The following is a 26133-nucleotide window of genomic DNA, read 5'->3' on the forward strand; positions in this document are numbered from 1 at the left end:
TTTCAAATTTGGTATTTGAAGTTCCAAATGGATACTACACCCTAAGACAGAAAATTGTCTTTGCAGGTCCACGTCTTCGTATAGCCCCAATATAACGGTACCTCCCGATATTCGGTATTTTGATGATTTTAGCGACATTAGTTAACGGAATAGTTTAAAATTTGGTATTTGAAGTTCCAAATGGATACTACACCCTAAGACAGAAAATTGTCTTTGCAGGTCCACGTCTTCGTATAGCCCCAATATAATGGTACCTCCCGATATTCGGTATTTTCATGATTTTAGCGACATTATTTAACGGTATTTTTTCAAATTTGGTATTTGAAGTTCGAAATGAATACTACACCTTAAGACAGAAAATTGTTTGTGCAGGTCCACGTCTTCCTATAGCCCCCATATAAGGGTACCTCCCAATATTCGGTATTTTAATGATTTTAGCGTCATTATTCACCAGAGTTGTTTCAAATTACGTATTTGTAGTTCGGTTTGAGAACTACAATCTGTGACAGAAAATTGTCTATGTAGGTCCACGTCTGCGTATAGGCCTCATATATCAGCACCTCCCTATATTCGGTATTTTGACGATTTTAGGTACAATACCCATCGAAATTGTTTGAGATGTGGTATTTGAAGTTCGTAATGGATGCTACAGCCTGTGACAGATAATTGTCTATGCAGGTGCAGGTCTTCGCACAGCTCCGATATAACGGCACCTCCCTATATGCGATATATTGACGATTTTAGCTACATTATTCACTGTTTCGAGTTTGAATATGGTAATGGCTTATGACAAAGAATGCCTACGTAGGTCCACGCCAATATGTTTGGTATTTTTAATTTCTTAAGAATTTTATTTTTTGAAAATTTTTAAAATCGTTCCAAAAGGTGGAGGGTATTCAAAGTTCGGCACGGCCGAACTTACTGCTTTTTAACTTGTTGTAATTTCAATGGCTTTACCCCGAACTCACGAGACATTTTTCGCCCACTGCGACGCGGGTTTCGATCAAGTCGCTTCTTTACTTTGCGAACAATTTCTGCGGATGTTGCTGTTTTCTTCCGTCCACTTCCTTGACGTCGTTCTAGGCTACCAGTATCACGGTAACGAACGATGGTACGAGACACAAAAGATTTATTTACATTTAAATGCTGGAGTGCTTGTTGTTTTCCACCCAAATATAAGATATCACACTATCACGCTTTTATTCCATTACGAATAACTTTTTTTTTTTTTTGGAAAATTGGAAATGTTTTTGTGTTTTCTGCTTTTTAGCATACTATCCTCAAAATAGAGAAAATTCCAGAAGCAAAGAAAGCAGAATAGATCGATTTTAGCTTCACATTGTTAAAAGTCGCCCCTATATCTAGGAAAGCAGCCAAAGTAAAGTTGGCGTTTTCCATGTTTTTCCCAATGTAACCGACAACTTCGTGTAGGACTGTCTTCACTGACATAGGCATGCTGCCATTTACTTAATATATTAACATTTTAATTTGAACGAATTTTCAGGTCCAGTAACATCTTTTAAGGTCTTCATTAGAAAGAAATAGAAGCTAATCGTTCGGTAGTCTCTAGGTAATGTGTGACTAGGTTTCCCTGCTTTGGGAAACTACTTCTTGCCACAGCTGGGGACCAAAGCACAACATAAGACAAGCCTTAAAAATCTCCTGCAAGATAGCAAATACAACATCAGATGCATTTTTGTATAATGCTATCAGGACCAGCAGACTTAAAGTGCTGAAAGGTGTTGATTGTCCATAAAATTTTGTGGCAGCTTGCCTTTCATCTTCCGCTGGGCAATTTATGGAACGTGGTTTTGATTCCTCTCTACTACCAAAATTCTTACCATCGGGTAATTGGTTGCATTAGAAGAGGTCTAGACCGGAGTAAGTCCGTGTACCATATCATCTCGCTTTATAATGGCTATGGACTTGGAATTCTTAGACCTCTTTGAACAAAACCGGCTGAGATTTCCTCCCAAGGTAGGTTATTGGACAAGATTTCTCATAGCTCGAAAGAAGGGCACTTGTGACAATATTCGCTATTCTATCGACATCATTGGTAGATTTCGGGCCTCAAGGATCCTGATTCAAATCTGATGTAAGAGATTTGAATTTGCCTCTGTCTATCCTTCTTGGCTTCCTATAAGAATTTTGTCTGACGCCGCATTTGGCCACCTGGAAGAATATCATCTTGTGGTCTGAGAACGAGCATTTTTTAGATACCTATCAATTGCTAATAACCGAGTCGTCCATATTGGAGAGGTTGATGTCAATGACGTCCACTCTTACACCATTATGAAATGTCGGAGTGTTACCCTTGTTTCATATTCTAATATTATTGTTGAGAATAAAATAGAATACCGACTCACCTCTGACATTCGTGTTTCTACTTCCCCAGGGGAAGTGATGGGCGTTTGCGTCACATTCAAGGATGATGTCACATGTACTGCCCATTTCCTTGATATCTTTATAAGGTGGATCCAGGTCGACGTAGGGCATGTACATTGATGATATCACCTGCGGAAATGACAGTGTTACAGTAACAAGTTTTTAGTTACATCAGTTGAAGAAGTATAACTATTTCTGCAATTTCTGTAATTTACTTTTTCACATTTAACTGCATATAAAACAGATTCCCATCTTTGATTTGTTTGGTTGTTGCCAAATGAATAATTTTGACAAAAAAGTGAATATAATTGCATGAATTGGCCTTCCTCTTTCTACCATGCATTTGCAATTGTATTATAACAAACAATTAATAGATTATATACCTCCACCATGCATAGTATGGAGGGTATATTTTGTTGGAGTTCGTCATTCCATTGTAACACATCGAAATAATGAGACATAACAAAGTATATATATTCTTGATGAGCGTAAAATTCTAAGACGATTTATCCCTAAAGATAGGAAGCTAAAATTTTGCAGAGATCAGTCCTTTGTCTGCAGGCAGGTCAAGTTCGAAGATAGGCTATATCGGTTAATTATATCGTATAGCCCCCATATAACATTCTTGTTAAGAATGCAAGTGGTAAAGTAATAGGTTCGTACTACATAATTAAAGAAACCAATCATTTGTTCTATATATATTTGTCTCGAGTCTATTACCTGTCTAATTACATTTACTGCCATGAAAGATATGCTCCAGAATTTAAATAAAATAGAAAAAGATTTAAAATCAGAAGTTTTTTATAGTAGAATAATTTTTATTATAGAATGCCTTCTTACGATTTTAATGAATACTCCTTCCATTAAGCATGCTTGTTTCTCATTACTGTCAATCAATTCTTAACTTTGATTTATTTGTTTGTAAGTTAACCAACTTTACACAATCTTTCTAAAAAATTTCGACCGAATAAAACACAAGCCCCAAACACTTAAACAAAATATTCAACAGAAATGAAATTTGAATAAATAAACGCCGCAGAGGTCGATCGTTACCGCCATCTAAAGACCTGTCCACCTACTTCACGCTGTTATAAAGCTGGCCATCATTAACATCTGTGCGACACGATTCGTCGATCTGTAATCAATCTCTTCTTTGTTAACGGCGGCGGCTTGTGTGGCCCATAAAACATTCGGCGATGATGAAGTGTGGCTGTGGCTATCGTCACCTATGATCTTCAAAGTGTAGCCTCATTGATTAATGGTTTCTTTTTGGTTGTTTTCTTCTTCGGCTTCTTGATTTTCTAAAGTTCAACAACGGACAGAAGAAATAAATTCGAATAAAGCACCCCATCCTCCGCTCTTTATTGGACATTCATTATGAGAATTTGCCGTAAAATTAGCATTAAAAGGGCAGCTCAATTTTAAAGATCTTTGACTTGTGGTATTCGAAAAGTAAACAAATGGTTAGCAGATTGTTTTGTGAAATCGTTATGGATTTATTATTGAAATCTCTATCGTTTAGATGTTTAGCATGAGCTTCTGTATTTTTCCTTTGTTTTTTTTTTTTTCTTTCGAGGAATTGAAATATTGGCTTTTTAGAAATGAGGAATGATTTATGGGAGTTTATATTGTGATAGATAAATCATATGACAGTCATCTCCATCAAGGTAAAATGTAAAACTTTAAAAATACCTCAATTTTACTAGAATTCTTACAAGAAAAATACATGTATACCACATATTTTTATACCCTCAGCCATATGGCTACATAGGGTATATACCACTTGAAACGTGCATAATCGAAATAACGGCTTAGACCCTAGGTCAGTTTGTATCGAATTTTTGGGGTGGATCTTGGGATTTTGGAGTCGATCTTGGGATGTCCGTATTTACGTCCGTCAGGTTGACTGGTGCGCACGATAACTCTCGAAGGGAGTATCAAGCTAGGTAAAGTCGAGTTCAGAGATGGACAACATCAGTCCACTCCTTCTGTTACCTCCCCAACAAACGTCCAAATTTTCAAAGAAAATAAATCACCTCATAGAATCCCAATATTTTATCAGTGCTAAGTCAGGGGCAAATATGGACAATATCGGACCACTCCATTTAGAATAATCATAACTCGTATAAAATATGAAATAAGAGTCCGATTGTCTTCCAATTTCGGACATCTCAATATTTCTACCAACACAAGAACTAGTGTGAAGATGGAACAAATCGGTTCACTCCTCCTCCACAACGGGTCAATATTTTGAATAGCAACGAAGCTCGTAAAACGCAAAATGACTTCAAACTCGACACATCTCAATATTTCTATCAACACAAGATCTGTTGTGTACATGGTAGATATCGACTCCCTCTGATTGGTACCTCCCCATAAAGGGTCAAAATTTTGAATAACCAAAATGATCTGAAAAAGCGAATTGAGCATCGTGTTCTCTTAAAATTTCAATTTTTTTACTAACACAAGACCTTGTGAAGATGAAAAATATAAGAACACTCCTTGTGGAGCCTCTCCTACAAAGGCTTAAAATTTAGAATAATTGAAACTATTATAAAATGTGAAATAAGAGTCTGATTGTCTTAAAATTTCACATATCTCAATATTTTGATTAATGCAAGATCTGGTGCGATATCAAGATATGGTGCAAAAATGAGACATATCGGCTCACTCCATCTGGTGCCTTACCTACAAAGGGGTGAATGAATAATTACATTTATCATAAATCCAAAGACCAAAATCTGAGTCGATTTGTCTATAATTGTGACCTCTAGAACATCAACATATGTTTCTGTTTTTCGTCCATTTCAAACTCTAACAATAGGCTTCTCGTGAAACATAAAATTTTATATAGGCCTAGAACGTGATTTTACCTAGGACGTTGGAAATAATACGATGTGTGCTACTCCTGCAATGGGAAAATTTAATAAATTAACTTTTGAAATCGACGTAATTGACTGAAATCTAAGGGTATGAACTTCTGTATTTTGAAATTGATGACTTATCAAGAAATCGCTTCATCTAGTTTCCACACGGATTTATGTACTGTATCGGAAGAGCAAGGTTTGCTCTAAATCAAGTTAATAACAAATTTCCCATTTCCGCATGCCATTAAATAACACGAAGCGCGTCCATTCTGCCTTTCCCTTTACATCCAGGCCTTAAACCTCACAATGTTGTCCCATTTTTGGTCTAATTTGAACCATTAATCAATTTGAATTGAAAGTGTTTCAAAATCACCCAAACAGCAACTGATCACTTGATGGAATGACATGTTAATTACATTTCGTAATAAATTGACAATTTTTTATTGTCGATTGTTTTGAAAGGAGAAATGAAATAATTTCACTTGTTTTTGGACATTCACTTGGCTACCTAACAATCTATGTTTCTACAGAGTATGTGCAATAATAAAAAGTTGATAATAGCAAATGGAAACAATAAATGGCCATGGGCCATTTGGGTATTGTCGAGACAACAAAAACAAGAAAAAAACCAAAACCACATAAACTACTTTGCAAAAAGCGTGTAACAAATTTTTGTTAACTGTCTCGGTCAAAATCCTCCCACCCGTATTTGGTAAAAAAAAAAAACATAAAATAATTCACAACTGTAACATTTAATCAAAAGCAAATCTTGGCCAAAAAATACATAATTTCAGTTTCACTCGCTTTTAATTTTTTTGTTTATTTATACTGAAGTGCGTTCAACAATAGAAACATTGGATTAATGATTAATTACTCCCGTGTCCAGCCGGCTATTCAACGCTCACGAATGCGGCTTTCAATAATTTTGTTTTTTTTTCTGCAAAAAATCAAATCGGTTTTGGTTGTTTAATTGACCATTTGATGATTGCATGAATTCTTTAATTGGATTGTAAATGTGTTGCATTTGTTGTAACAACAACAAAAAAAATAATTATAATATTTAATAAGTTACAAATAATGGACTTAATTGACTGTGGCATTGAACAAAAATGCATTAATTCAAAACACGCGTCAGCGTCTGTTGCAATGCAATCACGAATCTAATTTCAGACAGATGTGTGAAAATGAAAATTGAAAATCGTCTGGAGATCGTTAATCAAGTTGTGATTTGATGGAATAATTCATCATACAACGTATGTATTAGGTCAATAGCCTTGCTTGGTTTAATAATCTGATTTAATTTTAACACCGTAACAAAATTCTTTCCACTGAGGAAGCGTTATTACATTTCATAATAAGTACAAAATTCTAAGGCCCTGTTTTCGCATAACGATACGAAAATGAACGCGAAAGGAAAACCACATTTCAAATACGTTTTTCATATTTTCCAATATATTCATTGAAATCCAAAATTTGAAAAACACATTTGGAATTATGTTTGGATAGAGCTTTGAAATTTGACGGAGGTCTTTGGATTACATCCAAAATCATTGGTACAGAAAATGGGTCATCTCTGTCAAATTTCAAAGCTCTTACCTAAATATTGTGAAATATATCTCAAACTGTAGGGATCACCTTGTATGTGGTCAAAACTATATAAAAAAGAAAAAATGAACGCGAAAGGAAAACCACATTTCAAATACGTTTTTCATATTTTCCAATATATTAATTGAAATCCAAAATTTGAAAAACACATTTGGAATCATGGTACAATGATATCAAGGTAGGGCTATGATACCATATGATTTTAATTTTTCTATTTTCTTGGCTTAATATGTCATCTATATTTGATTATGTATGTGTTTTCTTTTCAATAATAAAAAATGTTCAGAAAATATTCAAATTCGGGTGTTTTCAAAATGTTTATTTCAACGTATGCATCGACAAAATCTAGAGTTTTTGTAGCGAAATAAGATATATAGTACATGATTTTGAAAAGAAGTGTTGACCTTTCATTCAGTTATCGCGTTTTTTTTTCAATTATTTATTCAAAATAAATGCAACATGTTCTTTGATTTTTAATTGTTTTGATACTAATTCTGACCTTATAAGCCAAACAGGTAGACCTCTATACTTGCAATTTTTTCAAAGTTGGCCTGCCTTCTCTTCATTGTACCATGTTTGGAATTATGTTTGGATAGAGCTTTGAAATTTGACGGAGATCTTTGACTTACATCCAAAATCATTGGTACAGAAAATGGGTCATCTCTGTCAAATTTCAAAGCTCTTACCCAAATATTGTGAAATATATCTCAAACTGTAGGGATCACTTTGTATGTGGTCAAAACTATATAAGAACCTTAACAACATTTGGCATAAGAACCCAGAACTCTCTTAGGGGTTTGACCTATAAACGAGTACTATCGGGTCTGCTTGGCATATTCCACAACCCAGATGGGCTATTGTATAGTGAAATTAAAAAAAAAAATTACAACGAAATGGAAAGAAGTGCTAATTTTTTTAAAAATATAAAAAGTTTTTATTGACAAAAAAGTATACCATTTTTTATGATACATATAAAGTATACAAATGTCTTTTGTTCAGAGACTCACAATCAAATTTAATGTGAAATAATTTTTACTTTGACACTTTCCCTAAAAAATCTATATCTATAAAAGAGGAAAATGTTTATACGTTTGATTGTTTGTTTGTTTGTAATTTATAGACTCAAGAACTGCTGAATAGATTTTCCTGAAAATTTCCAAATATACTATATCATCGCCAGAAAGTAACATAAGCTATATAATTTTTTGAAATTCCACTTGGAACGGGAGATTTTGCATCACATACCTATTATTCGATTACAGAGCCTGTTCAGCAAACTTATTTTTCTTCCTATTGCAAGGCATATGGCAGACAAACAGATTTTTTTTTGTTTTCGTACGTAAGTAAACAAAAATAGCTTTTTACTAGCCTAACTCCAACACAAACAAATCGAAATGAAGAGTAGACAATCAAAAAATATCAATCGTTCATTCACAAAATTTAAACAAAATAAAATATTGTGTTTGAAAATAGATATTTCATACAAAAGGTAGGGTCAATTTCATCCCAACAGGTACGCTTCTTCGATGTTCTAAACTCTAACACCACGCAAAATTAGGCGCAAATTGGTATATAATTATGACATGAGAGTCTACAAAATCTGAAAAATCGCTTGTTGGTCCATTTCAAGTCCTAAAGGTTTTTATTCTGATTCTAACTGTGACTTAACGCAAAATTTCGTGATGTTTGCGTCGTAATTGTGATCTGTAGCGATATTACAAATAAAAATGGAAAGACGGACACACATAGCTCAATCGACCCAACTAGGCGAGATAGGTAGATATTTCCGCCACCCCTATTTACACTTTTATTTACAATGGAAAAGCCAAAACCAGCGCCCTGGCAAATTCCCTGCCCATAATTGCAATGGGGATTATGACCTTTTTTCGATCATAATCCCCACAATAAGGGGGGAGGGGTATAAGACCGTTTGCTGTGGGTACTACTTACAAAAATTAGTAAATGTAATAAACTTCGGTTCGCGTTAGCCGATACCGGACATGCCCAGAGGAGAAAGTCTTTGGACATACCCATTATTATAGGGGTTATGTCCGCTACTTTCTGTGGCTTATGATTTGATTTTTGATTTTTCTTGGACATAATCCCTATTCCAAAACGATTGGGTATGCGAAACTTTAGATTTTCTCCCCTGGGTATGTAGTCAAATTGTCCGGGCCTTGAGATTTTCTTCTCTGAGTATGTCCCGCACCGGCTACCGCGAATCAAAGATTTCTAAAATTAATTATTTTTGTAAATAGTCCATAGCAAACGGCCATACTGCATAAGGGGATTGTGTCCATTTTGGAAGCGGACATAATTCCCATAATTGTCCGTGGGGATTATGTCCGGACACCGACACGGCATCTCCAAAACCAATGAATGCAACCATTTTTAAAAAATTAACAAATTTTCTTTTTGGAAAAATAAAACATTTTTTGACAGTAGGGGAATAGGTGAAATGAGCTTTTACTCCCAGACGAAAAAAGTAAATGAACTGAAATAAAAACTTGATTGTCTGGGTGTCAATTGCTTATCTGCGAACAGGCTAATAGTCTTCAAATTTGGAGTGCGTAACGGAATTCGGGGCAAAAATGATTTTGTCAAATTATATTGGAATCAGGTTTAGATTTGGATATAGCGGTCACATATTTGATGCACCAAACACGATATGTATATCCGATTCCAATGAAATTCGGAATTAGTGACGGAATTTTGGTACAAAAATAAAATTGCAAAATTATATTCAATTCGGTTCAAATTTAGATACGGCTCCCGATGACTCACCAAACATCCTATGTATACCCAATTTCAATGAAATTTGGAATGTGTTATGGAATTTGATCTAAATATTTATTTTTCTAATTATATTGAAATCGGTTCAGATTTGGATATAGCTCCCATATACAATTTTGGCCGATTTCATGTAATTGATGAACCAAACACGATATGTATAACAGATTCCAATGACATTTGGAATAAGTGACACATTATATTTAAATCGGTTAACGTTTGGATATAGCTCTCATATATATTTTCCGGTCGATTTTATGTATTTGATGCACCGAACAATTTCAAAGAAATATGATATAACAATAAATTTTGTCAATTTACATTGAAACCAGAATCTAAATAAAACAATAAAAAAATTACAAATAATTGAATTGAGGCTACGATTATTGCATGAGTTATTTAGATAAGAAACATCCTTGCATAGAACTGTCAATATGGGTCTAAGTTTTGGTATTATCCCCATATAAGTGTACCTACAGATATTCGGTATTTTGATGATTTGTTGTGACACAAATATCATTATATTTTTTGCAAATTGGAAGTTGAAGTTTCCCAATCGGTACTACATCTTATAACAGAAATTTGCTCATAGAGATCCACATCCTCGTATATCCCCCATATAACGGTACCTCGGTATTTTTAAACCCTACACCTTGAAATATATTAACCTTGTCATTCCGCTTGTAACATCCCTAAATATTCGTCGTAGACCCCATAAAGTGTATATATATATATATATATATATATATATATATATATATATATATATATATATATATATATATATATATATATATATATAATCATAATCAGCATAAAATTTAATGATGCCCATCTGTCTGTTTGTTGAAATCACGATACAGCCTAGGGTTTTAAAACTTTACAGAACATTATGTGTCTAGGATGGTTTGTATTAAAAATGAGATATATCGGTTCACGTTTTGGTATAGCCTCCATATAACGGTTCCTCCCGATACTCGGTATTTTTATGATTTTCGCCACATTTTCACGGATTTGTCTATAAATTGCCATTTGGGGTTCATATTGGATTCTAGCTCCGGAGGCAAATAATTGTATATACTCCCTTATAACAAAGCTATACAAATATAACAATAATAAGTAAACAAAGGCTATAGCTGTGCGGGGCCGACCATGTGATACCCTACAATACTACAACATGTTAGAGCCCTCTTTTGTCCAAATCCATTTTGAAAGATTTCGCTTTTGAAATGATGGCGCACTGCCCAGATATTACATTTAGCATTTTGACCAGACTCATTTGCACAATATTCACTCTGTCGTGATGTTAGTTGTTGTTGTCCATTTTACAGATAAATATAGTCCAATGGTCATGCTAGAATTCTTCCCTGTCCTTAACGCTCTTCTCAGGGGTGTCGAATGGCTTCAATCGTGTGATTAGGATTTTTTTTCCTTTTTTGGTTCATTTGAACCCCTAATTATTTTTCGATCATCTCTAAAAGTAAGAGGCCCCTCTGTACCTCCAGCTTTAGAATCATCTATATGATTTGCTTGTCTACGATATTTGGATATATTCGTCAACGAAATCAGCATAAAAAGCCTGTAAGTAGTGTTGGTTTTTTTTAACACAAAAATAGTGGTCCCTTCTACCCGCTGTTCTAAACTCTAACTTCATGCGAGATTTCGTGTCTTTTGGTTTCTATTTATGACATTTATAACGGCTGCAAAATCAGGAACATTTTTAGTTGTTGGTCCACTCCAACCTAAATATATTGCGGACATCTTTGAAAACAATAGTCCTAGCCTTTCTGAGCCTAACCCTACCCTCGTAAAAATTTTTGTGAGGATCGGACGATGATTGCAATCTGTATATAATATCCCCAACCTGTGTTGTAAAGTGAAAAAATAATACAAAATTTACACTTCAATATTATAAGTCAAATTGAAACCAGTAAAGAAAGTCTTAAAGTCGGGCGGGGCCGACTTTATGGTACCCTACACCACTTTGCTAATTTAGGAGAGCTCCGCATAACAATTAAAAGTTTTTGTGGGAGAATTCAATCATACACGCTATGATTATAATTATTATTTAAAGTTCAAAGGACTAAATATGCCGAAGCATTTGTATCTTTTAAATTCGGACTTGTATTGCCCATTTGGTGCACAATTTATTTGAAATCGGATAAAAATATATATGGGAGCTATATCCAAATCGGAACCCATCTCGATAAAATTTGGCAAAGATATTTCTGAGCTGTATTTGATATATTTCCCTGAATATCGTTGTTACGGACGGCACATTACGGTTGTGGGTAACAAATATGACAAATCGGATGAAAAGTATATATGGGAGCTATAACTATATCTGAACCGATCTTCACCAAATTTGACATACTTGCTTCTAGACTCAATTTGGTTGTAAGTACCAAATTTCATCCAATTTGGGCAAATATTAGACGTTTGGTGCACAATCTAAAATAAATCGGACGAAGTTATATATGGGAGCTATATCCAAATCTGAACCGATCTCGATAAAATTTAGCAAATATATTTCTGAGCTGAATTTTATATATTTCCCCAAATATTGTTGTCACAGAGTGCATATTACGGCTGCGGAGCACAAAAATAACAAATCGGATGAACAATATATATGGGAGCTATAGTTAATCTGAACCGATTTCGATCAAATTTGGCATACTTATTTTCAGGTCCAATCTGATCGTACGGGCAAAATTCCATACTATTCGGACTGATATTACACGTTTGGTGCGCAATAAAAAAGCAAATCGGACGAAGATATATATGGGAGCTATATCTAAATTTTGACCGATTATCTCCAATAGGGTTCGTCCTTGGGCCAAACAAATGACTTGTGCAAAATTTCATCTGGATAGGGCAATAAATGCGAACTGTACTTTGTTTACAAAAATACATGGACAGACGGACGGACGGACGGCCATGCATAAATCGACTCAGAATGTGATTCTATGCAGATCATCAAAAGGAACTATGGGTCTATCTCGTTTCCTTTTGCCTGTTACAAACAAATGCACAAAGACATAATACACTGACCACCTTGTGGTGTAGGGTATAAATATCAATCGTTCATTCACAAAATTTAAACAAAGTAAAATATTGTGTTTGAAAATGGATATTTCATACAAAAGGTAGGATGTTCTAAACTCTAACCCCACGCAAAATTGGGTGCAAATTGGGATATAATTATGGCATGAGAGTCTACAAAATCTGAAAAATCTCTTGTTGGTCCATTTCAAGTCCTAAAAGTTTTTATTCTGATTCTAACTGTGACTCAACGTAAAATTTCGTGATGTTTGCGTCGTAATTGTGATCTGTAGCGAGATTACAAATAAAAATGGAAAGACGGACACACATAGCTAAATCGACCCAACTAGGCGAGATAGGTAGATATTTCCGACACCCCTATTTACACTTTTATTTAAAATGGAAAATCCTAAACCGGCGCCCTGACATAATCCCTACCCATAATTGGAATGGGGATTATGACCTTTTTTCGATTATAATCCCCACAATAAGGGGGGAGGAGGGTATATGACCGTTTGCTGTGGGTACTACTTACAAAAATTAGTAAATGTAATAAACTTCGGTTCGCGTTAGCCGATACCGGACATGCCCAGAGGAGAAAGTCTTTGGACATAACCATTATTATAGGGGTTATGTCCGCTACTTTCTGTGGCTTATGACCGTTTTTTTTTTCTTGGACATAATCCCTATTCCATTATGGGGGTTCGGTCATAATACCCAGAAAGTTGCGGACATAATCCATATAATAATGGGTATGCCCAAAACGATTGGGTGTGCGAAACTTTAGATTTTCTCCTCTGGGTATGTAGTCAAAATGGCCGGCCCTTGTGATTTTCTTCTCTGAGTATGTCCCGCATCGCCTACCGCGAATCAAAGATTTTTAAAATTTATTATTTTTGTAAATAGTCCATAGCAAACGGCCATACTGCCTAAGGGGATTGTGTCCATTTTGGAAGCGGACATTATTCCCATAATTGTCCGTGGGGATTATGTCCGGACACCGACACGGCATCTCCAAAACCAACGGATGCAACCATTTTTAAAAAATAACAAATTTTCTTTTTGGGAAAATAAAACATTTTTTGACAGTAGGGCAATAGGTGAAATGAGCTTTTACTGGCAGACGAAAAAAGTAAATGAACTGAAATAAAAACTTGCACCGAACAATTTCAAAGAAATATGATATAACAATAAATTTTGTCAATTTATATTGAAACCAATTAGATTCGGATATTATTTTATTAAGGAACCTAGAATCTAGGTACTAGGCTAACAGTAAAAAACAGTAATTAGTATTGTCCCCATATAACTGTACCTACAGATATTCGGTATTTTGATGATTTATGCCACAATCATTGTATTTTTTGCAAATTGGAAGTTAAAGTTTCCCAATCGGTACTAAATCTTATAACAGAAATTTGCTCATAGAGATCCACATCCTCGTATATCCCCCATATAACGGTACCTCCATATATTCGGTATATTTAAACCCTCCACATTGAAAAGGAGGGTATAACATACCTAAATATTCGTCGTAGACCCCATAAAGTGTATATATATATTCATAATCAGCATAAAATTCTAAGTCGATTTAATGATGCCCATCTGTCTGTTTGTCGAAATCACGATACAGCCTAGTGTTTTTACATTTGACAGAACATTATATGTCTAGGATGGTTTGTATTAAAAATGAGATATATCGGTTCACGTTTTGGTATAGCCTCCATATAACGGACCTCCCGATACTCGGTATTTTGATGATTTTCACGGATTTGTCTATAAATTGGTATTTGGAGGTCATATTGGATTCTAGCTCCGGTGGAGAATAATTGTATATACTCCCTTATAACAAAACAATACAAACATAACAATAACAAGTAAACAAAGGCTATAGTCGTGCGGGGCCGACCATGTGATACCCTACAACACTACAACATGTTAGAAGCACTCTTATGTCCAAATCCATTTTGGAAGATTTCGCTTTTGAAATTATGTCACGGCGCCCAATATTCACTCTGTCGTGATGTTAGTTGTTGTGGTCCATTTTACAGATAAATATAATCCAATGGTCATGCTAGAATTCTTCCCTGTCCTTAACGCTCTTCTCAGGGGTGTCGAATGGCTTCAATCGTGTGATTAGGATTTTTTATCTTTTTTTGGTTCATTTGAACCCCTAATTATTTTTCGATCATCTCTAAAAGCAAGAGGCCCCTCTGTACCTCCAGATTTAGAATCATCTATATGATTTGCTTGTCTACGATATTTGGATATATTCGTCAACGAAATCAGCATAAAAAGCCTGTAAGTAGTGTTGGTATTTTTTAACACAAAAATAGTGGTCCAATCTACCCGCTGTCCTAAACTCTAACTTCATGCGAGATTTCGTGTCTTTTGGTTTCTATTTATGACCTTTATAACGGCTGCAAAATCAGGAACATTTTTAGTTGTTGGTCCACTCCAACCCCTAAATATATTGCGGACATCTTTGAAAACAATAGTCCTAGCCCTTCTGAGCCTAACCCTACCCTCGTAAAAATTTTTGTGAGGATCAGACGATGATTGCAATCTGTATATAATATCCCCAACCTGTGTTGTAAAGTGAAAAAATAATACAAAATTTACACTTCAATATTATAAGTCAAATTGAAAAAAATTTTAAAAATTTTAATAAAAAACATGAAAAAATAAAACAATGAAAAAATGTCACAAAATACTACAAAATCTATATTCACATCATCTTTTTATGGAATTTTTTAGATTTTATTCTTTTATGCTAATAGGGCATTCTGAATTGACAAAATTTGTCAAAATCGGTCCAGCCATTCTTAAGATATGAGCATTCTAGCTAACATCCCCTCCTTTTGTATGTACACATTGTATATATTTCGCTATATAAATCCGATACATTTGCTATTGGCAACTACGTAACGGTCAGAGTTTACCTTTTCGTCTATTTGGATTTCGCCGGGTTTGAAAAATACTCGCGATTTAAAGGAAAATGGACTTCTATTTAACACAAATGTTATGGTCTATTATAAATATTTCCAACCAAATTTGGAAGACTTCTGCCCAGCCCTAAGCTCTAGCCCCGTGCTAACTTCCGCTTCGATTGGTCTATAATTGCGAGCTGTAGAGCAACTGAAAATCAGGAAATTTTTCAGTTTTTGGTTCATTTCAACCCCTAAATATTATGCTATCATATCCAACAGCAATAGGCTTCTCTTCTGACTCCAGCCCCACCTCCAGTCTAAATTTCGTGAAGACCGGCCATAATTGCGACCTGTAGAGTGATTACAAATTAACATGGACAGACGGACGAACGGACATATATAGCAAAATCGTCTCAGTTCGGCGAAATAGGAAGATCCATATATACCTTCCTATGTGGGAAACCAATATTTCGAGGTGTTACATAATTTTTTGGCCAATCAAACTTATAATACCCTTAACGGTGTAGTGTTGTAGGGTATAAAAATTGGTATTTGTAATTTGTAATGGGTTTTAGCCGCGGCGACGGAACAGAGTATACATAGGTCCTCGTTTTGGTATAGCCCCCATATAACGCTACCTCCAGATATTCGGTGTTTTGATGATTTTTGCCAAATTTTCCCACGGATTTGTCTTAAAATTGGTATTGGTGTTAAGGTCCACATTTTCTCATAGGACACATATAACGACTCCAACCAATATTCGGTATTTTGATATTCCTAGTCACATTTATCCATGAAATTGTTTCAAATTTGGTATTTAAGAAGTTTTGATAGATGACAATCCTTGAAGTATAAAATTGTCTATGGAGGTTCCGTATTGGTATGGCCCCCATATTATGGCCTCACCCACTTTATGTTTTTTTTGCCTTATCCAAACGGTTCTACTGGTATTTGTAGCTTAAAGTGTAACACGTTTAAATTCAGATATTTTTATATAAACATGTTTTCTTCACGCAATGATGGAGGGTATTAAAAGTTCGGCTCGACTTAACTTACTGATTTTTTATTTGTTTTTAATTATTTTCCTAATTTCTCATTTCAGAATGCTGCTGCGTTATCATCAACCTAACACATTTACTTTAACCTCACTTATATGCACATTTTTGGCTGCCCTGGTCATAATACCCTCGACACCGGCGACATGTTATGTCATAAACCCCAACAGCTTAACAGAGGCAAGGCAAAAATCACTGAACTCACCGCAGATGCCACCACAATCGCCACTGACAACAAAGGTCATATTCGAAAGCCCAAGTGTTGAGAACATTTTCAAGGATTTCATTGTCTCATCGAAACCTCTTACGCTACGAAAATACTCAACACGCCCAAAGACAAAGAAAACTAAAAAGGATTCACGCATCTATTACATACCAATACCACCAATGCCATATCGTTTTATACCCGGCATTGGCTACGACTATCAACCCATGAAAATTAAACCACTACTTGTGGAACCATCATCGCTGCCAGAGGTGCCTGTGACAACGGACTATCCTAGCTATGAAAGCTATGGTGGCGCCATTCAAAATCCCTACAAAAATTATCAACAACAATTGCAGAACTCGTATCTTCAGGCCGCCTTATCTAGTCAATTGCATCCGCACCAACACCAAACGAAGCCACCACAGTATGAGCTCCCTTCCAGAATTCCCTCGTTTGTAGAGACAACAAAAATGCCCACAACTTCCTCAATATCCACATCCTCACCCAGTGTGGCCGAAAGCAAAGTTTATCGTTTGGATCGAAATGATTATTACTTCAATGGACGGCCGTTTAGACTGCAAGTGGCCCACGCCGGACCGAAATCCAAGTTAACGCCACAAAATCTTAAATCTTCATTCTATTTTAATAAAAATATTATTTATTAAGTTTTCTATTTTAATTTACTTTAGTGTGTTAACTAAAAATTGACGAAAATCATCAGTTGCTTGTGTTTTTGATTGCGGAAATGGGGAAGGAGAAAGGTGAGATGGATTGCAAACAAAATGGTTTTAATTATCATAATTATTTATTATAACATCTATCTTGAAAAGAAGGGTAAATTAACTTTGTCATTCCGTTTGTAACATCCCTAAATATTCGTCGTAGGCCCCATAAAGTACATATATACAGAATCAGCATTAAATTCTAATGATGTCCGCCTGTCTGTCCGTCCGTCTCTCTCTTTTAAAATCACAATATAGCCCGAATTATTTGACGTAGAGTTTTGTGTGTAAGATGGTTGGTGTTGAAAATGACATATATTCGTCAAGGTTTTCGTATAGCCCCCATATAACGATAGCTCCCGATCTTCGGTATTTCGATGGTTTTTGCCACATTTTTTCCAGGGATTTGTCTAAGAAATGGTATTTGTAGGTCGTAATAGCTTCTTACTCCGGTGGCGGACCATTGAATATATAGGTTCACGTTTTCGTATAGCCCCCATATAACGGTAACTCCCAATATTCAGTGTTTTGATTATTTTTTGCCACATTTTCCACGGATCTGTCTAACATATGGTATTTTTATTTTTGCTTTTCTGGCGGAGCATAGTATGGATCATAATCCAAATGGTCTTACTAGTATTTGTAGTTTAAACGTGTTCCCCCTTTGAGTTCAGAAAAAGAATCAAAACTTAGACCCATATAGAATGTTATATGCAATGAATTTACAACAAATTCGAGTTCAAACTGTGACTAAAACAAGCAAAACACCTTCAATCCGATGGCACTTATATAGGGGGACTGTACCAAAATGGTAGACTTACTTGGCCTATTTTAACACCAAAAAGCACACATAAAATACATCTGACTAAAATTTTATGAACCTACTTCATTTCGTTCGGAAGCTAGAGTGACTTCCACAGACCGGACATTGCTAAATCGATATAGAATTTTGTGCTGATCAAGAATATATATACTTTGTGGGTTCTAAAATTTATATTTCGAGGCGTTAAAGTAGATTGATGTACTCCATACTATGGTGGAGGGCATATTAAGAAAAACGTTGTAAATACGGCCGGGCTGAACCATTTGGAACAAATTTAGCAATTTTCAAAAAAAAAAAAATAAAATAAAATCCGTTAAAAATTATATTAAAAACTTAAAAATACCGAATGTAGCCGTATGTATACGAAGACGTGGATCCGCGTGGGCCAAATTTGTCGTAAGCCATTACAACATCCAAATGCGAAACTTGAAAAAAATTTGGTGAATAATGTGCTAAAATCATCAAAATACCAAATGTAGGGAGGTACCGTTATATGGGGCTATACCAAAACGTGGACGTGCACAGACAATTTTCTGTCTTAGGCTGCAGTATCCATTACGAGTTTCAAATACCAAATTAGAAACAATTCTGGTGAATAACGTCGCTAAAATCATCAAAATACAGAATATCGAGAGGTACGGTTATATTAGGGCTATATGAAGACGTGGACCTGCACAGACAATTTTCTATCTTAGGCTGTAGTATCCTTTACGAACTTAGAATACCAAATTTGAAACAATTCCGGTGAATAATGTCGCTAAAATCTTCAATATACCGGATATTGGGAGGTGCCGTTATATGGGGGCTATACGAAGGTACCTTCCTATTTTTGGTGTGTTGGTGATTTAAGCAAAATTATTTATCGGAAATGTTTCAAATTTGGTATTTGAAGTTCATAATATATACTACAGCCCTTGACAGAAAATTGTACGTGCAGGTCTTTGTATAGCCCCCATATAACGGTAAGTCCCGATATTCGGTATTTTGATGATTTTAGCGACATTAGCGGCATTTTTTAGCGAATTTTGTTTTTTTGAAAATTGCCAAATTCGTTCAAAATGGTGGAGGGTACTCAACTTTTTACAGCTTTTTACTCGTTCCTTATAATTTAACATTAATATGCCTAGCCAAGATGCCAAGCTGCTATGTTTCAGGCCTTTTTATAATTTCTTTCTTACGATTGGTATTAAAAATAAATGTACATTAAAATCTGTAAGTTTTGGCCACGAATTTGTTGTCATGTTCCTAATAGGAACGTATTATTTCATATTTCGTTCGTTTAGTAACGGTTTCTTTAAGACAATTATAAAAGGATATTACAGGGCTTAAAAGAATTTGCTGGTAGCTTACATTCGCTAAGTCGCAGGACCTCTAGTCCTACACTTCACGATAATGTGCCATTAGTAACTCACCTAACAGCAATACCTTTAGATTGTCTATTAACTTGCCATCCACGGAACCTGATAGTGGTCTAAAAATGTTGAAAATGTTGACTTGTGGCTGTCAAACCTTTATAGCTTTATGTTATGCAGATTACCCAACCCCTCAAAACATACATGCAATTTTTTACACTTTCAATTTTGAAATTTCTCCAAATAGAAATATATTTTTGTTAATAATTCGTTATACATTCCTTTGAATACGATTATAGGCGAATAAAAAATGACAACGATTATAATTCGAATAGATGACAAATGGATCGATCGATTGGCAGAATGAAACAGAAAACAGATGTGCAGATAATTAATTTAAAACGTGACGATTTTATCACACAACAAGATTTTGAAGACGATTAGTTAATTGAGCTGTGTTTGTGGCCAGCTAATAAAGAGATTCAGTAACAGACAAGGCAAATGGAAAGAAAACAAAAAATAATACCTAAATAAAAAATAAACAAATTATTTGAAATTTGGAATTGCTACCGATAATAATGTTACATAATTTTAAATGCATACATATTCATAACAAATATTGAAATAATATATGAATTAAATATGCATCTATTAATAGGTATTGGTTTGTATATATATATTTTTTTTTGTGTTATGCTTTCTACATTTCGATAAGCATCGGTAAAATGGGTCCAATCAATGATATGGATCATAAATTTTCACCTGATGTTAAAAATTAGTTAATTAACTGTTTATCGATGGATATAAAAGATATATAAATTATGTTCGGATATGAAACGAATAAACAAACGAATGCGATAATATTAGAGAAAAACAACTAAGCAAAGGCTACAGTCGAGCGGGGCCGACCGTTGAATACCCTACAACACTATAATAAACGATACAGTTTGTATAGGCGAGATACTCGAAAGAATTCCACAAGATATTGTGACAAATAATAAAAGAAAACTATCAGGCTTCGTTCTCTAATTTTCGAATAATAGCAACTTAAACTAATTTGCTCATTTCCAATTTATTGGTAGATGTTGCACGTAAACGGTCTTCCTAAATCTGGAACCAATATTTCGCAAAGACCTATAGACCAAAGAAATAGTCAGAAGTGCGTCTTTCCTGTATTTGTGAATTCTCCTAAAAGTCACTGGAATGGACATTTTTGTATTTTGTCTACAAAAGTTGGCAAACTATTTCACACATTGAATATTTTTGGATGGTCATCCAAAACTGCTTGGATTTTGCAATGTCCGGTAACCCCCATTCAAATGTGCGTGAGGATCGGGCGATAATTACGATCGGCTGACAATTTTGCAGTATTTTGGTCCATTTCAACCCCTAAATATATGGCGATCATCTCCAAATAGAGTAAGCTTCTATTCTGACCCTCATCTTATCCCCATGCAAAATTTCGTAAGGATCGGGCCATAAATGCGATCTGTATATGATATCCTGCTATCCTAACTACTTAGTTTTGTCATCTGTAGAAATATTACCAAATGTTTAATTCAAAATGAAAATATGCCAAAAATATTACAAAATTTAAAAAATATGAGAAAATGTTACAAAAACAATATTTTCATCTTTAAACAGATATTTTTATGCGATTTTTTTAGCCGTTTTCTCTTTCCTGCCAAGAGTCCATTCTAGATTAATGAGAACTGTCGAAATCAGTTCAGTCGTTCTCGACATATAAGAGATCTTTCAAGCATATCTTCTTTGATAGACATATATATCGCACATATTTTGCTATATATTCGATTTGTTGGATGTTAACATCAATGTAAAGGTCAGAAGTAGCCTTGTCATGGCTTTGTGAGTTAGCCGGGATTTAAAATATTCGCGGTTTAATGAAAAAATTTGGATTTTTTCAACACAAAAGCTATGGTCTATTTTACCCGCTAAATATTATCCGATGACCACCCAAATTGGTAGGCTTCTTCCCCGCCCTAAACTCTAGATACATTCCGCTTCGATTGGTCTATAATTGCGACTGCAAAATCCGACATTTTTTCAGTATTTAGTCCATTTCAACCCCTAAACATTTGGCGATCATCTCCAAAAGAAATAGGCTTCTATTCTGATCCTAACCCCACCTTCGTGCAAAATTTCGTAAGGATCGGGTCATAATTGCGACCTGTAGCGTGATTACAAATTAACATGGACAGACGGACGGACATACATAGCTAGATCGACTCAGCTCGGCGAGCTAGGAAGATCCATGTATACTTTCCTATATGGGAAACCAATATTTCGAGGTGTTACATAAATTCTGGCCCAATCAAACTTATAATACCTCCAACATACAGTGTTGTAGGGTATAAATACAACAAATTGGGGGGATTGATGATTCAGCTCCAAATTGGGGTTTTTAATTTTTTAAGATAATATTATGAGTTTAACTGAAAAAAGGGGTTTGTTCCCTATTTCCCTAGAGATTTGAATGAATATCTAGCTTTAGCTCTGCTCCAGAACGTGCAATCATATATATTGCTCATCTCCGAACTCGATCTAAGTTTGACAAAAATATTACGATGTACCAAGTATGGATCAAATCGGATACTCCCTTCAAAAGTTATCGTGCGCACCAGCCAGACAGACAGACGGACGGACGGACATCGGCAGAACGACTCCAAATCTTCTGAAACGGATTTGGTCCAAAGAGACCTAGGGTCTAAAACCGTTATTTCGACTAGGCACGTTTTGACCGTATCAAATGATATATACCCTCTGTAGCCATATGGCTGAGGGTATAAAAATGGTAGAGATCGGACCATTTCTTCTGGGTTCAAGATTTTGGAAAAACAAAACGCTCAAAGGAAGCAAAATAAGCATCCAACTCTCTTCAAATTTCACACATACAAACATTTTTGCTAACACAAGATCAGTTGTAAAGATGATATGTCTGCGAACCCCTCCCGGTACATCACCCATAAAGGGTTACATTTTTCAATAATTTTATCTGTCATAACTTGCGAAAGAAGTCAGCAATTCCTTACAACTTGCTATATCTAAATATTTCTATCAACTAGAAACCTGAGATGAATATGGAATTTCTGATTTCGCATAAAATTGGATATAAATGTTCGACTTTCTTGTAATTTTGTCCATGCTAATAATATCTTCTGATCTGCAAATTTTAACGTTTTCTAAAAATTGACACATATCTCATATATGACAAATATAGTCCAAACCTGGCTTGTCACAATATTTATATAATTTTTATATAGGTCCGATACGGAATGGACAATATTAGCCATTCCTTCGGAACTTACTCCATAGAGGGTCAACAATTTGAATAATCATAACAGAAATCAAAATATATTTAAATAATCGAACATTGGCATATATATGGAAGCTATATATAAATCTGAACCGATTTTCACCAAATTTACAGGCTAATCATACAAATCGTATGTGCTTTTGTCGTATAATACACTTTTGGTGCATAATAAACCAGAAATTGGGCGAATGTATATATAGGAGCTAAATATCTATCTCGTTCCGTTTGCCTCTTACAAACAAATGCACAAAGGCAAAATAACCTGAGGGTGGCGTCGGGTATAATGAAAATTTCTTCCTTCCTATAATTAAAAAAAAAACTTGTAATACTTTACAAACCGCCAACTACTGTGTTTATAGGCGTGGTCTATTGTATATCTAATTAATTATTAATTATTTTGATTTTAATTTGTATCGGTTTCCTACCTATTCCATGAAATGTTGCAATATTCGTACTTGTATTACATTAAGAGGAAGGATATAAAAGCATTAAAATATTAAATTTTAGGAATACTTGTTCTGCATTTTCAATGTAATAGTTCAAATCCCAGAAATTAAAAATTTTAAATAAATATAATTTATTATCATTATCGTATAGGTACTATCATTATATAACTGATGTACCAAAATGTGGACCTATATTGATATTTGTATAAATAGCGTTTCTACACAAATAAAGTTTTTAAAAATGCAATAAATTGACTAAATAAACTAAATAATTGCAATAAAAAACTAAATAAAAAACAAGCAAAAAAGCAGTAGAATCGGCCGGGCCGAACTTTGAATATCCTCCACCATTTGCATCGAATTTGGTAATTCTCAAAAATATACAATCCGTTAAAATCTTATATTAGGGTCTATACGACGACGTGGGCCTACATAGTCAACTTTTGTCATAAACCATTATAATATCCAAATGCGAAACTTGAAAAAAATATCGGGGAGTACCGTTATATGGAGGCTATACGAAGACGTACATGGTTGCCCATATTCGACGGGGTATATTTACTTTGTCATTCCGTTTGTTACTCCTTGAAATATTCATAATAGCCCCAACAAAGCATATATATTCTGGATCAGATAAAAATTTCTAAGACGACCTAGAATTTTTCTGTCTGTCTGTTGTAATCACGCATTCTTTCGAACGACTTGAGATAGAAGGCTAAAATGTTGCATACATGCATAGGTTACCAATATGCAGGTTAAGTTCGTAAATGGGCCATGTCGGCCCACGTCCTGGTATAGCCCCCATATAACGGTACCTCCCGATATTTGGTATTTTCATGATTTTAGCGACAGTATTTACCGGAATTATTTAAAATTTCGTATTTGAAGTTCGTAATGGGTACTACAGCCTATGACAAAAATTATTGTATTCAGGTCCACGTCTTCGTATAGTCTCCATATAACAGTTTTCATTTAAGTGGTAGTTTTCAGAAGTTTTTTGGAACTTTTCAAGTTCCTTCCAAATGGTGGGGGGTATTAAAAACATTAGTCACCGGAATTGTTTCAAATTTCGTACTGAAAAATCCTAATGGGTACTACAACCGTAATTCATTCACCGTAATTGTAACAAATTTCGTATTTGAAGTTCGTAATGGGCACTACAGCCTATGATAAGAATTTTTTGCAGGCCCATGTCTTCGTATAGCCCCCATATAACCCGATTTTCGGTATTTTCATGATTTTAGCGACATAATTTACTGGAATTATCTCAAATTTCGTATTTGAAGTTCGTAATGGATGCTACAGCACATGGCAAAAAATTTTGTATGCAGGTCCACGTCTCCATATAACAGTTTTCATTTAAGTGGTAGTTTCCGGAAGTTTTTTGAAACTTTTCAAGTTCCTTCCAAATGGTGGAGGGTATTAAAAATTCGGCTGCTTTTTTACTTGTTATTTTTATACCCTCCACCATAGTATGGAGGGTATATTAAGTTTGTCATTCTGTTTGTAACATCTCGAAATAGACATTTTAGACCCCACAAAGTATATATATTCTTGATCAGCATAAAATTCTGTGTCGATTTAGCGATGTCCGTCCGTAGGTCCGTCTATTCGTCTGTGGAAATCACTCTAGCTTCCAAACGAAATGAAGTAGGTGGATAAAATTTTACTCAAATCTATATTAGGACTTTTGGTATTGCAAATGGGACATGTAGGTCCACGTGTTGGTATAGCCCCCTTTTAATGGTACCTCCCCATTATCGGTATTTTGGAAATGTTTTAAATTTGGTATTTGACGTTCGTAATGGATACTACAGCCTATGACAGAAAATTGTCTGTGCATGTCCACGCCTTCGTATAGCCCCCATATAACAGTACCTCCCGATATTCGGTATCTTGATCATTTTAGGCACATTATTCATTATTTTTTTCAAGTTTCGCATTAGAATATTATGATAAAAGTTGCCTATGCAGGTCCAAGTCGTCATATAGACCCTAATAGAAGGACTACATTCGATATTTTTAAGATATTAAAAGAATTTCTAACGGTGTTTATTTTTTTAAAGTTGCCAAATTCGTTCCAAATGGTGGAGTGAATACCCGGCCCGGCCGAACTTACAGTTTTATTTTTTTTTTTTGTTCTATTTTAAAATTCGACAAATTCTCTGTTCGATTTAACAAAGTGCCAAAAATGCTATTGCCAATAATTAAAGGTCGAACAACGAATAGAAGAGAGTGAATTATGTTCCATGTGAACTTGGTATAACTTTCATTGAAAACAAATATCTAATTTTGTGAATTTTTGTAAAGGCCTCTAAAAGCCAAGCCTGTAATCGAACTGCAAGTCCAAATTGCAAATCCAAAACGATTATAGAAAGTATATAAGGAAAATTTTTGATTAAAGCTATATACTCTCAAATCACTTAGCAAACTTTAGTTTTTTGCCACAGTTCATCTTGAATTTATTTGAATATTAATTAAGATTCATTAACTTTGTTTACTTCATAATAAAATAAAGTATAAACTAGACTGTCTCGAGTCTCTTGCATTGAATTGTCACGGCAACAGTTGTTG

The 26133-nt window shown here is 34.8% G+C and overlaps 1 protein-coding gene across 2 annotated transcripts in view; it reads left to right on the top strand.

Annotated features, from left to right (window-relative positions):
- The window catches only part of LOC101892867 (uncharacterized), a 201581-nt gene extending 183987 nt beyond the window's left edge, over positions 1 to 17594 (top strand). For both annotated transcript variants that reach the window (XM_059127000.1, XM_011295959.3), the window contains exon 2: positions 16722 to 17594. In XM_059127000.1, the coding sequence (XP_058982983.1) occupies positions 16722 to 17547 (826 nt within the window). In that variant the 3' untranslated portion in view covers positions 17548 to 17594. The remainder of the gene's footprint in view (positions 1 to 16721) is intronic.
- The last annotated feature ends 8539 nt before the right edge of the window (positions 17595 to 26133 follow it).

This window comes from Musca domestica, unplaced genomic scaffold (genome assembly GCF_030504385.1).
Source record: "Musca domestica strain aabys unplaced genomic scaffold, Musca_domestica.polishedcontigs.V.1.1 42, whole genome shotgun sequence".
Taxonomy (NCBI): domain Eukaryota; kingdom Metazoa; phylum Arthropoda; class Insecta; order Diptera; family Muscidae; genus Musca; species Musca domestica.